At 39.1% G+C, this 12,204-nt stretch overlaps 1 protein-coding gene and 1 long non-coding RNA gene across 2 annotated transcripts; one reads left to right on the top strand and one right to left on the bottom strand.

Moving 5' to 3' along the window:
• Nucleotides 1-2,883: 2,883 nt before the first annotated feature.
• Nucleotides 2,884-11,393, bottom strand: ppef2a (protein phosphatase with EF-hand domain 2a). The gene is made up of 15 exons (XM_068311816.1): nt 11,321-11,393; nt 11,176-11,230; nt 10,909-11,084; nt 10,199-10,313; nt 9,722-9,768; nt 9,376-9,542; nt 9,241-9,277; nt 8,575-8,724; nt 8,120-8,446; nt 6,830-7,015; nt 6,535-6,677; nt 5,686-5,792; nt 5,328-5,494; nt 5,092-5,179; nt 2,884-4,417 (listed from the first exon to the last, which is right to left on the bottom strand). The coding sequence occupies exons 1-15, from the start codon at nt 11,387-11,389 to the stop codon at nt 4,164-4,166; spliced, it is 2,088 nt and encodes a 695-aa protein (XP_068167917.1). The 5' UTR covers nt 11,390-11,393; the 3' UTR covers nt 2,884-4,163.
• On the top strand, nt 7,903-10,321 carry LOC137593173 (uncharacterized). Its single transcript, XR_011035092.1, has 3 exons — nt 7,903-8,009; nt 9,068-9,101; nt 10,228-10,321. It is a non-coding gene; the product is annotated as an uncharacterized lncRNA (long non-coding RNA).
• Nucleotides 11,394-12,204: the final 811 nt, after the last annotated feature.

The following is a 12,204-nucleotide window of genomic DNA, read 5'->3' as shown; positions in this document are numbered from 1 at the left end:
CATGTGAAAAGGCCCCATATGTGTGTGTGTGTGTGTGTGTGTGTGTGTTTGTATGTTCAGGGCCTGTACACACATATATGTGCATGATTTCAACTAACTAGAGTGTGCCACTAATTTCCCCACGGGGATTATAATCAGTATATAAAATTAAAAATTGAAAACTTTAAAAAAAATCACCAGAAAACATCATTGGAAAGCATTTGGAGAAAGAGTTTATAAAAGTTAAACTGAATTTAAACTTGTTGACCCCCCCCCCCCAAAAAAAGTGCAGCTTGATAATTTAGTGAAAATGATTCCCTGATTTAATCTGAAAATCTGAGGCAACACATCTTGGTGTTATTTTAGAGTTAGCTTCAATCTGACACTGAAAGAGAGGCAAGAACACAGCTGTTTTGTGTTCAAAAGACATCAGGAGTACTCTCTCTTTCTTACACACACACACACACACACACACACACACACACACACACACACACACACACACACACACACACACACACACACACACACACACACACACACACACACACACAGGTAATGGATGACAAAGTTTCTGGGTTCTAGACTCAGACATTTATAATCTTTAAGTTTCCTGTGATTTGCACCTAAATCGGCTGGGTGAATTTTTTTTTTTTGTAATATTCTGGAAAATGCAGAAAAATTCTTTTTTTAAACTAAACTTAATGATTAACAGAGACATGGACACATTCCTGCCTCACAACTGTATAATATCAATTCCAGTTTGACTATTTAGCTATCGACTTAAATATTAATTTTAAGTGTATTTAGGTCTCCAGATGCCTTGTCAATCACAGTGAGTGCTTTAGATGCTTCAGTTGGATCCTTTATTAGAATGTTTTCATTAGGTTAGGAATCCTGAAGCTATGCAGATGTAGGACCACCTGTAGGCAGTAAAACAATAGATGCCCCCTTCCTCCACCTTCTTTGAGGTATAACTTAAAACTGCCCTCTTCTTCATCTTGTCACCAGGGTTAGGGTGAAAAACAGCTGAGTCAAGTCAGCCTCCAACTGTACAGCACATTAGTAGCGTACTGTACTTAGTTATGTTCACACACTTGAGCTAAAAAATGGAAAGTAACGAAATTCATTTAAGAGTTATGAGTTCACTCATTTTTTACTTTTCTGCTATGTTTATAAGGTGACTACTGGCCTTCTGTCTCAACTACATTCAACTGACAGCCGCAACATATAAAACATGAAGTTATTTATATTAAATCATACCAAACAGTAGTTAAAATAAGCACCTTTATGACCAATACATAAAGTGCAATGTGCAAATCAATGCATGGCTAACAATAATCCAATACAATGCACATTAATATATCACACTGTAACATTTCAGCACTTCTTTAATTGTTTTTTCACTTCACATCCAGATCAATAACACTTTCAAAGAAATTGTGCCGCCAAATTGGAGACTGCTGCAACTTGCAGCTCTGGGTTTGTTCCAGTAACACTCATGACATTATCATTCAGAAGAAGAACTACAACCCTCCCAGACGCCCAGCGCCACAAGGCACTTGGCAAGGGTTCACATTTCATGTTGCTGCACCTCAAATTCAGGTTGTGGAGTTTTTACAAATCCTTTTTCGCTTTTATACAGGTTTTTTTTTTGTGAGTTTTTTTTTAAACGTCCGTTAATTGTTAAGAATGAATTGGTTACTTTTAAAAATGAATAAACCTTTAATTCTCATCGGACATCGCCGTGCTCCACGTGAACCGATGGTTCTAACGCGCGGTTGTGACTCTGCATTACCTGACTGTAGTGCCCCCTGCTGTTGATTCTGAAAATTTAGCTTACTGGACAGAAACAATATTAAATGTAATTTTTTCCATCAAAAAGTGTTTCCTTTTAATGTGTTTATAGTTTTAAGTCTATGTAAAATCAGATTTTTTTTTAAATAAACCAAATACTCAAAGCTTTTGTGTTCGTCTCACTGAGGCCTTGAATCCAAGGCGAGGATAATCAAATTGTTGCGTTAGTATTTTCAAAAAATACAGTGGCTAATTTGCTCCATTTCTTATGTACAATTTTTGGATCATCTAAGTATATTTCAAGAACAAATTCCAGACATTCAGAGTATTGAATAATAGTTTTGGGTTTGAGCTCTGGGCTCTGCGAAATTATATATAAATGAATATATATAAATGTATAATTTCTCCTTTTTCCTGGCATTTTACAAGACGAATGATTAAACACATTTAAAAGTAATAACTAATTAAATTGATAAAAAAAATAAAATAAAACTGGATCATTAATTGTTATTAATGTGATAGAAACTTGAAGCCTTGTATCATGTGAAACGATGTTAATAGAGTTTCATGTGTGCACATGAATTATTTAAAAAATAAACACATATAATGAAAAAAATATAAATTTGATAACTGCAATGAAAGCATAAATTCATTAAAAATACATTAAATGCATGAAGGTGAGCAAATCAATGTTATATTAGTTCTATTTTATTAAACCTGCAGTTCCATTAAACTTATAAACTTATAAACATTAAGGTTTTGAAGATAAACTGGCTTTATGTAACGCCAGTTTTGACCAGTTTTTGAGTATTATTCATAAACATGCAGCTAACACACAAAACTGAAAGCAACAAATCTGCCTTCAAGATATATTTGCAGTAAACAATTTACACAGCGCACTATAAAAAATACAGTTTAAAATTTAGTCTTACGCACAACAAAATTTTACATTGATATCTTCATGTATCAGTTGGCCAAGTTCCACAGCGCTGAATGTTCCCTCAAACACAAACCTGAACGTTTTCAGATAAAGAAAAACCTAAATCACCATGTTGTTTTCAAACTTAATGGAATAATTCAACATTTTTATTATTAAAAAAAGTTTCCATTAGACTGATGACAAAGCTGACACATCTTTTATTCCTATCTCCAGGCTGTAGTTTTATATTTAGAATATCTTAGAATTGAATAAATTGAACACAAAAATTGAAAAGAGGGGGTCTGCGATGTTGAAAGTTAAATTAAAGCCAGATAAAAAAAATAAAAGCCATTTAAAAACAGATTCAATGTTTCAGCCTTTGAGCTTTTAATTCTGTTCACCTGATTTTTCTTTTTTTACCTTTGAGAAGAAGAGCTGGGTTATTTGTTTCCCCTTATTTCCAGTCTTTGTCCTATTTCCCAAAACATAAATCCATCCCTTTTTAACCCTTAAAATAGAGCGACACTTCAGCTTTGTAGAAAGACATTTTAGCAGTCAAGTAAATAAAAGCAAGAGTCCTCTTAACTTATTTTCTGGAGATGGAAATAGTTCTGCTGATAAGGCACCAGCAATAGTTAGTTGCAAATACTTACAGAGCTTGATATGGAGTTTACATTCATTATTTCACTGCCTTTCAAAATCTTTTTTTAACACATCCTAGTACCTAGTTTTTAACTTTAGTTATTCTCACATCATGTGTGGATAAAAGGCTGCTGAGGTCAGTAACGCCTGCACACCGGCTTACAGGGGGCTTTAGCATACGGCTAAACATGGGAGACGAATACCAGCAAAACACTGGATACAGACTCAGAGATCATCTTCAGAAGAGGAGTTCTTTTTATAATCTTAACATCGTAGATTTAAGTTAAATATTTCTAGGTTTTGGACATCCGAGGACACCATTTCAGTATTTAAGAAACTGGAGTAATTGATTAATAAAGTAATACATTTTTAGTTGAAATGAAGTTTAAATTTGTCATCTAATTACCTGAAACATTGTGTGGTGTTTTATAATGTAGGATATGGGTAGAAAAGGTCATGATAATGACTGATTACTGTATCACATATCCTCTTAAGAATCAAGTAGCCTGAACAGGATGCCTTTTTGTTTCAGTGTTTGTGGATTTTTCCAGAATTTAATGATTAAATAAGTTCCTCCTAATGCAACTGTGTTTCATACATGCCTAAAACAAATGTTTCACAATGATTGGTGTCGAATACTGTTAACTTTAAACTCCTCCTAATCTGCTGCTGTCCATGAGGGGCTGCTGCTCAGTGGCGTCATACGTCTTAATGTGCGTCATTAAAGCAGCTTGTGTTGGCGTCATCTCCTAACCCTCCCATCTGCGTGCTGGCGTGGCGTCTGAGCAGCGTTTGCTCTCTTTTTGTCAGTCTTTGCTTTCCGTGTTCAGATGTTAGGGTCTCCCTCCAGCTTGGTGAGGTCAGTGGCCGTGCCCATGAACATGCTGCGCCCTCGCTCCAACCGGCTCTTCTTGTCCGTGAGGCGGAAGGCTTCCATAAACTCATCAATGTCGATGCTACCATCTTTGTTGCTGTCGATGGTGATAGCCAGGTCAGAGATGGCTTCGTCTGTGATCGCCATCTTGAGGTAGACACTCAGCAGCTTCCAGGTTTGTCGGAAGTCTTCGATTGTGATGAAACCTGGGACAGATGTAGGGCAGAAAATAAACGATTACACATCAATAATGAGGCGGAGGAGGTGAAGAGTGAAGGATGAAACAAGTGGACCAAGCAAGAATGAAAGAGTATGATCAGGGGGGCGGTCATCTTAGGGGGAGGCCAGTAGATCAGTGGTTCAATCCCTGTCTTAACTGGGAGATTTCAGGCAGTAGAAACATGCTGTGACTCGTTTGCACGCTACTGGTGGATTAACAGAAGCTCACGAGGCATAAGAGTCGATCTGGACACGGCAACACTTTACACAGCTCTGACTCACTTCCCACCACCAATTCACCAGGCACAGTGGTCGAGTCCTTGTTATCTAGTAAAAAACTTACCCCCATGCTAAGCATTTCTATAAACTCTAGAGGAACACATTAAAAAAGTGTCTAAACTGAAGCAGCAGAGCTTCACTAAAACACTTGATCGCTTTTATTCAGTCTGACACCGTACCATCTGTCTACAGCTATTTTGAAAAATCAATCATTCCAGTGTAGAATTTTTAGTAAAACATCCTGTTTGTGTCCAATGCTTTTGTCTTCTCATCAAAGGACACCAGAACAAAAAAATTCCATGAAAGGAAAGAAGCTAGAGGTGTGTGTGTGTATATGTAAACATAGATGTAGTGTCAGATAGCAATGAATAAATTGCTTTACCTGAGTTGTCAGTGTCTACAATTCGGAAGATGGTTTCCAAGGTGGAGCGGTGGCGGTATAAAGTCTCTAGAAGGCTCTGGTCGATGTGCTGCAAGGGGAGAAACGATGGCAACAAGTGAGAAAGGTCCTGAAAAAACTTCAATCTAAATACAGTATATAACACACACTGATACAGAAATATTTCTAATATTTCTGTAACTATCGGTTTGACATGTAAGCTGGAGCTGAATCCTTACGTCCATGTTGTGTCCTTTGATGGCAAGCTCGTTGAACCACTCCTGGTAGTCGATCAGGCCGTCGCTGGTCTTGGAGGCGACCAGCTGAGAGCACAGCATCCTCCAGGGCAGACCCAGGTGCATCACACTCTCCACCGCAGACGCCCAGTCGCTCATGGACACCAGACCTGAGGAAGGAGGACACCTGATCTATAATCTGATTCTATTATAACATTAGATTTCAGATAATTTCTCCTCTTATGAACACATAACCCACTAAGTCCCCGCCCTTGAATCCAGACTGACCAATTGCAGTGTAGCATCAGTCTACAGTGTACTGAGATCAGGAAGGGGACGTTGCGTCATGTTGGGGACACACCTGTGTTCTCGCTGTCATACTTCTTGAAGGCACAGACGAGGTCAGATTTGTGCGCGAACAACTGCTCCCGCAGGACTTTAAGGGCCGAGCGCTCGGTTCGTCCGACACTGCAGTCCAGACAGCAACGACAAACATGGAGCAGACAATAAACATAATTACAGGCAGAACAGTGTAGTGAATGGTGTTCAATTTACAAAGGCAAAACTGTCAAATTGAAAGTGTTCTTGTTTAATCCAGCAACAGCTGCAGACGCTGAAACATTACCATGTTTATACTGAGACATTCATGCATCATTAGTGTGGATAGATGTGCACACATGTTGTCATAGTTGTGAAATCACTGACAGCTGACTCAATCTATCATTTTATCAGGTAATGTTTTCTGTCCTGTCAAGTTCAGTAGGGACACGTTATGCAAAATACCACAGATATCAGAAAAAAATACTTTCTGCCTCTGTCCAATTTTACTTGATGAACAAGTACTGCAGAGTGGAGCACAGGTAACACATTTTCACCCAACCATTCTCATAACATACAAATTGTGGCAGATTGTTAGCTTAGATTAAATACGCGGGATTAATGTGTTGGTGAGATTTAAATGTGTTGGCAGGCGGATGTTATTACCTTTGAACAAAGTGAGGTGCCTTTACAGTTTTATCGGTTATTTTATTCTGTCTGTCTCGTGGATTTGACCGTGTTAAACATTTTACATATTTTAAATTTTGCAGTTTTGAATATATTGTCTTAAGATTTAGGAGCAGATATATTTTTTCACCACTTTGTGAAACATGCGCTCTCCTTGTTGAATGTCACATTGCTGGAGTAAACGTGTTCTGGTAGTTTTCAGTACCTTTGTCTCATGCTGAGCTCTCGGGTCATGCTGCTGGCCTGGTACTGAATCAAGTAAGGCACGAGGTCTGGACCCAGCTTCACGTAAGCCCCCCTGTTGCTTCCCACATCATAGTAGTTTGAGGCCGAGAACAGCGTGAGGACCTGAGTGAAAAGAATCTGTCAGTATTTTAATGGAACTTTTATCAGGACATTTAGAAATGACCACACCAGTGATCATTGGGTGGAATTTATGTCATCCTTGGGGACCCCTAAGAACCCCATCTAGGGCCCCTTAGGATTCCTTTTTGTCTCACCTTACGATTGTGACAGAACTCATAACCATCCTGTTTACACTCGTGTGAGCGGATGATGAGCTGCAGATTGTGTTTGTTAAGGAAGTCCTCAGTGACGTCAGGACCCCAGTAGCAGCCTCCGCCCCTCACCTCGTTGGGTATGCAGCCATCCTGGATCATGGGATCGCTCCACAGCAGGTCGAGGATCTGAGGCACAAGAATACCAGGAGGAACATTTTTAAATTCTAACTGAAAAACATCGCAACAGAAAATATGAACTTCACATTTGTGGTTTTGAATCAGGCGTTAAATTTTCTCTATGGTTCCTCTATAACAGTGTTGATTGGCTGACGAACTCTCAGTCTAGCGCCACCATCAGGTCAAAAGCTGCCACATGATTATAAATTTGCCACTGCTGGATGTGCTGAAGCACAGAGGACAATGTGGAAACTTCACTGTTATTTTGTTGTTTCCATATTGATTCTACTGCACACACAGATCAGAATGTCTGTGTAATAGGATTAACTGCTGTTGAGCGAACATTTCCTGGACAATAGGATTCAATAGTATCATAGTCCTAAACAGCTATAGTAATTTAAGCATTGGACTAACCTATTAACACATTTGGGAGCTTTAGCTGACTGAAGTCAATCATTAACTTTTGCTTAATCCCAACAGACAAGCCAACAAACAGAAATGGGTGAAAAATAAAACCTTGTTTTAGGAGGTCATACTCATTATATGCGAGTTATTTTGTTTTTCAGCAGCTGCAAATCTCATCAGTAAATTTACTGACACACTTATAATGAGACATTTTCAATTTGATCATGTCGGACATGACCTGACACACCACCAGACACCAGAACCAAAGGAGCCCACTGACTAATAAAGCCTGTGTTTAAATCACCAATGGCCAGTTAGGAAAGCAGATTGAATTCATGGCAGAGGGATTAATGAAGTGGTGGATTACAGCATGTTAACACCCAACAATCCTCAGTGCCTCCTCTGTCGTGTGAATCGGGCTGAGCCACAAAGGCTACTAACCACAATTCAGGAACAACAGCAGACTAATTCACTGATAGAACCAAAACCATCACAGACAGACGTCCTCTTGGACACCCGTGTGACCTCACCTCCAGTCGTCAAACTGTTGCCCTATTCATGTGACGAGCATCAGAAGGGACAAAACAAATCCAGTAGAGTAAGTTCAAACAATTCATCATTGGACTAATTACTGAATAAATATTGATTGGTTCCAGCTTCTCTGGGTGTGGTCTTGGGTTTTTGTAAGCGAACACCTGAATTCATTACCTGTTTCCACTCGTCCTTTGAATTGTCGCTGTTCACCGACTCACAGGATGCAGACGGACACGTGTCTTTTTCTGCTGTGTCAAAAATAAAGATGGACTGTTTCCTCTTGATCTCTTCCCCTACATTTGTTTTGATCCGTTCGGAAAAATCCTGCAGCGAGCGGTTCTGGAAGCTGTCACGGGTTCCAAAGGCTTTGGGAAATGTGAGGGATGCCCGGCGCTGGAAGATCTTGTTGTTGGACAAAACATCGTCATCCATGTCCGAGTCTATGGACAACCCAGATGAGCTCTGGTGTCTCTTCTTTGGAGGCCTGAGAGCTGAAACATACTAGGAAAAACAAACAACAGACCTTTAGATTGAAATTCAAGTTAATTATTAAAGAGATATGAAAATGAATTTGAGCCTAACTGGGTATGACAGAAAATCAGCCACAGCTAAACGTGCTGTCTCCTCACATTATGTCTGTCCAGTCTGGCTAGGACAGCAAGGTCTGTGACGTCAGAGATCCCTCCATGGAGAACCAGCACCTTCTGGTCAATCACAGTTGCTAACGGCAACCAGCTGAAGATCTTCTGCAGCAGCCTAAGGATCCGTTTTCCATGCATCTGAAGAGAAGAGAGAGACATTATACTCCCTATCGTTTGGGTTTATTGGAACTGATGTTCTTCACTTCTAACTTGAACAGTTTGTTCTTTACTGCTTCTAAACAAAATCACACTAAATATGAATTCCAACACCAACACACACATTAAGGCATAATCATGTAAAATCTGAACATCTAAATACATCGATGCGCATTTTTAACAAAACGGTTTAATTTAAAAGCGGCAAAAAAAAGGGGCCAAATTATTTTTTCTGTACAATTACACATTATTTACGTGTATCTTTTGAAAAGCATCAAGTAAAGAAAATGCTCCACTTTTCAAACTGTTTTCTTGTCAATTACAGGTTTGTCCAGATTGGTTAGCCAGAGCTCTCTCAGGTAATGGACTTTCAATGCAATGGGGACACATTGTGGCACTGTTGGCAGGTTGGATATGCAGGAATGAGGACTTAATATCAGCCAGTAAACAAAAGAAAATGGGTGTGGTGGGTTTCAGGTTTCCTTGATAGAGCCCTACCTTGTATTTTGTCAATACCTCCTTTGTGAAGCCGTACCTACATCAGGCAGAGAAACATGAGATACGTAGAACCTGAGGTTTTTGATAACACCTGCTAATGATGAAAATGTATGCCTTTTTTAGATTTTGTTTTACCTCAGGTTGACAATATGGTCCTCGTGGTTTCCTCTGTTGAGGTAGATGTCACTTGGGTAGACGAGTAGGAATGCAAACAAGATGATAAGGATCTCAATGGAGTCTTTGCCTCGATCTACAAAGTCTCCATTAAATAAATAGGGCTTCTCCAAGGATGGCATACCACTCTGTAAACAACAGCAAGGAAAGTTTTGTCAAAGAGTCTTCACATGTGAATGTAAGCAACTGATTCACATAATTTTAAAAGGGAATTATAAGAGTCGATTGTAAATTCATTGTGACAACTTAAGTCTGAGGGAATTCAGTCTTTGTGAAATAACAGCATATTATCAGATCGGGCACTGACCTTATAAAAAATGAGCAGCAGATCTTCCAGTTGTCCGTGCAAATCACCTGTAACAAAAAGGATTACTGTCGTATAATTAACAGTTTGTCAACAACAAACAAAAATAAATGGCGTACCTTTCTGTGTGGAACTAATGATTTTTTTACTGCAACTGATTTTGCAATTTTTAAGACAAAAAAATTACAATTTAACCAAGTGCAATTTTAAATGTAATGTGGAAATATCAAAGCAATTGAATCCATACATTAGATTTGCTGCTGATTAATTTTTCAGTCATTTGTTAGTTGAATAAACAATAGATGAGATACCATAGCGGTGGTAATCTGAAGATGACTGACTGAGATACCAACCATGTGACCGCAAAGTTCCTTGTTGGAGATCAACCTGATCTGTCTTCCCTCTGATCACTTCTCTGACATCTCCCTTTTATTCATTTTAACCTTTTTTATTGATGAACATTAATTTCTTTCAGCTCACCACAGATGGTGATTTCTTTGCTGTGGCAGGTGGAGATTCGGTTGATATTTGGCAACATCCGGAGCTGTTTCCACGTCTCAAGCAGCAGCTGGAGGACGTACCGCGAGTGCAGCTGCTACTGGGAGAGAGACGCTGGTTAACAAGAAGGATTTAGTAACAAGTAAGCAGGTCATACCGCAATGTGTGATGGTATTGTGATTAATGTATGCTTAACGTCTTATTTTGTCAACAAGATACTTGTTCTCATGCAAATGAGCCCAAGTATATTGATTTGCAGGTAAAGTAGAACATAATACAGTAAATCTAGAGAATATGCTGTACGTGTTAAACTGAGATTATCTGGGAAAACGTGCCTCAATCATCCACAACTGAAATATCAGCTGTCTGATTAAATCTTCAAAATCAATTTCCTGCTATTTCTGATTTGAAATTAAAATTTTTAGTCTGGAAAATATTCAAATTGTGCTATCAAACATGGAGAATTAACAAAAATGTCTGTTATTTCTTTGTCTGTATATTAATATTTCCAACTGAAGCGTAGCATTAAGATGTACATTTTTGGTCTTATTATTTCCGGTCCGGTGAATGACATAAAGGAGCATCTTAGAAATCCTTTCCATCTCATTTGATGTTGTGACACAAGATCACTGAATGATAAGCTCACCCAAACGCATTTCAGACTCTACCATGATACAGTAGTGTGCACCTACTTTCTTGTTTCTGAAGGCCTCCACCAACCCGACGGCCTGCTCCGCCGTCAGAGGGAAGGTCAGGTGAGGTCCGGAGTAAATATCGGGCACCTCAATGTTCTTGTAGCAGAAGTACCTCTCCCACTCCACATCACGACAAACCTCATTTTCTCGGAAGATGTGTGAGATCAGATTTCCTGGAGGAAAGAAATCAAGACATTTCAAACTCAGAGATTTAGTTTTACAGCAAAAATAACTGCAGTTTGTCGACCAAAATGGAAATCCTACTTTCACTGCTTGATGGTGTAAAATTGTCCATGAGGTAACCAAGGAAATTATAAAGCTGCGCAAGAAGGAGATGTGACAGAAGAGATTTAAATTATTCCTCTGAGGTAATCGGGAATACATTGTACCATCCCTGGTAATTTCTCACCTTTATCTGAGCCTGTTCCCCAGAGTATTCGATGGACTGGAAGATGTGCCAGGTGTACCTCCTTCTCATCTCTGTACGTGCTACATACTGACGGTACCATTGCTGAATCAGGACAGCAGCTCTAATGGCTGAAGAAAGAGAACCAATCAGACACCGCCTCACTGCAGAGAGTAAACTGTACTGAAAAGTAAAATTATAGAAACTACACATATTTACAAACTCCATTTTGGGATGCTATTTTCCATGCTATCCTACTTTATTACAGTATTTTCTGCACTATAAGGCACACTGAACTATAAGGCACACCTTCAATGAATGGGGTGTTTTAAATATTTTTCATAAGTAAGGCGCAGTGGATTATTAAGCGCACTGTCAGTTTTTGAGAAAACTAATGGCTTTTAGATGCGCCATAATAGCGCGGAAAACACTGTGCTCATTACCCCAGTCCAGAGGAAAATGTATTTTTTATTTACTCATATTTTTTACATTACTTAAATTTACTATAAGGTTACTATAGGTTTAAAAATAATTAAACTTTTATATGTTTAAAAGACATGAATGGAAAAAGAGATGTTATCCTAACCCGTCTGCAACCCTACGGGAGCACAAGCCAGTGTCAACAGTAGGCCAGTCCCAAACCCGGATAAACGCAGAGGCTTGCTGCAGGAAGGGCATCCAATAAAAGAAACTTTGCCCAACAAATTTGAGCATTCATTGAAAAACATTTGCACATTGTGGCACACTGAGAGGGTTTTCCTCACCCCTCCTGTTGTCATTCTCCCCATTATGTGTCTGACTGTGTTTCATACCTGATCTCATCAATTGACTCACTGCCAGATTATTCAGCTAACCATGTGAACGCCTTCGCTAGCCTACTCCAGCCC

The sequence above is a fragment of the Antennarius striatus genome, chromosome 3, assembly GCF_040054535.1.
Source record: "Antennarius striatus isolate MH-2024 chromosome 3, ASM4005453v1, whole genome shotgun sequence".
In the NCBI taxonomy this organism is placed as follows: Eukaryota; Metazoa; Chordata; class Actinopteri; order Lophiiformes; family Antennariidae; genus Antennarius; species Antennarius striatus.
This window is presented reverse-complemented; position numbering and strand designations above follow the sequence as displayed.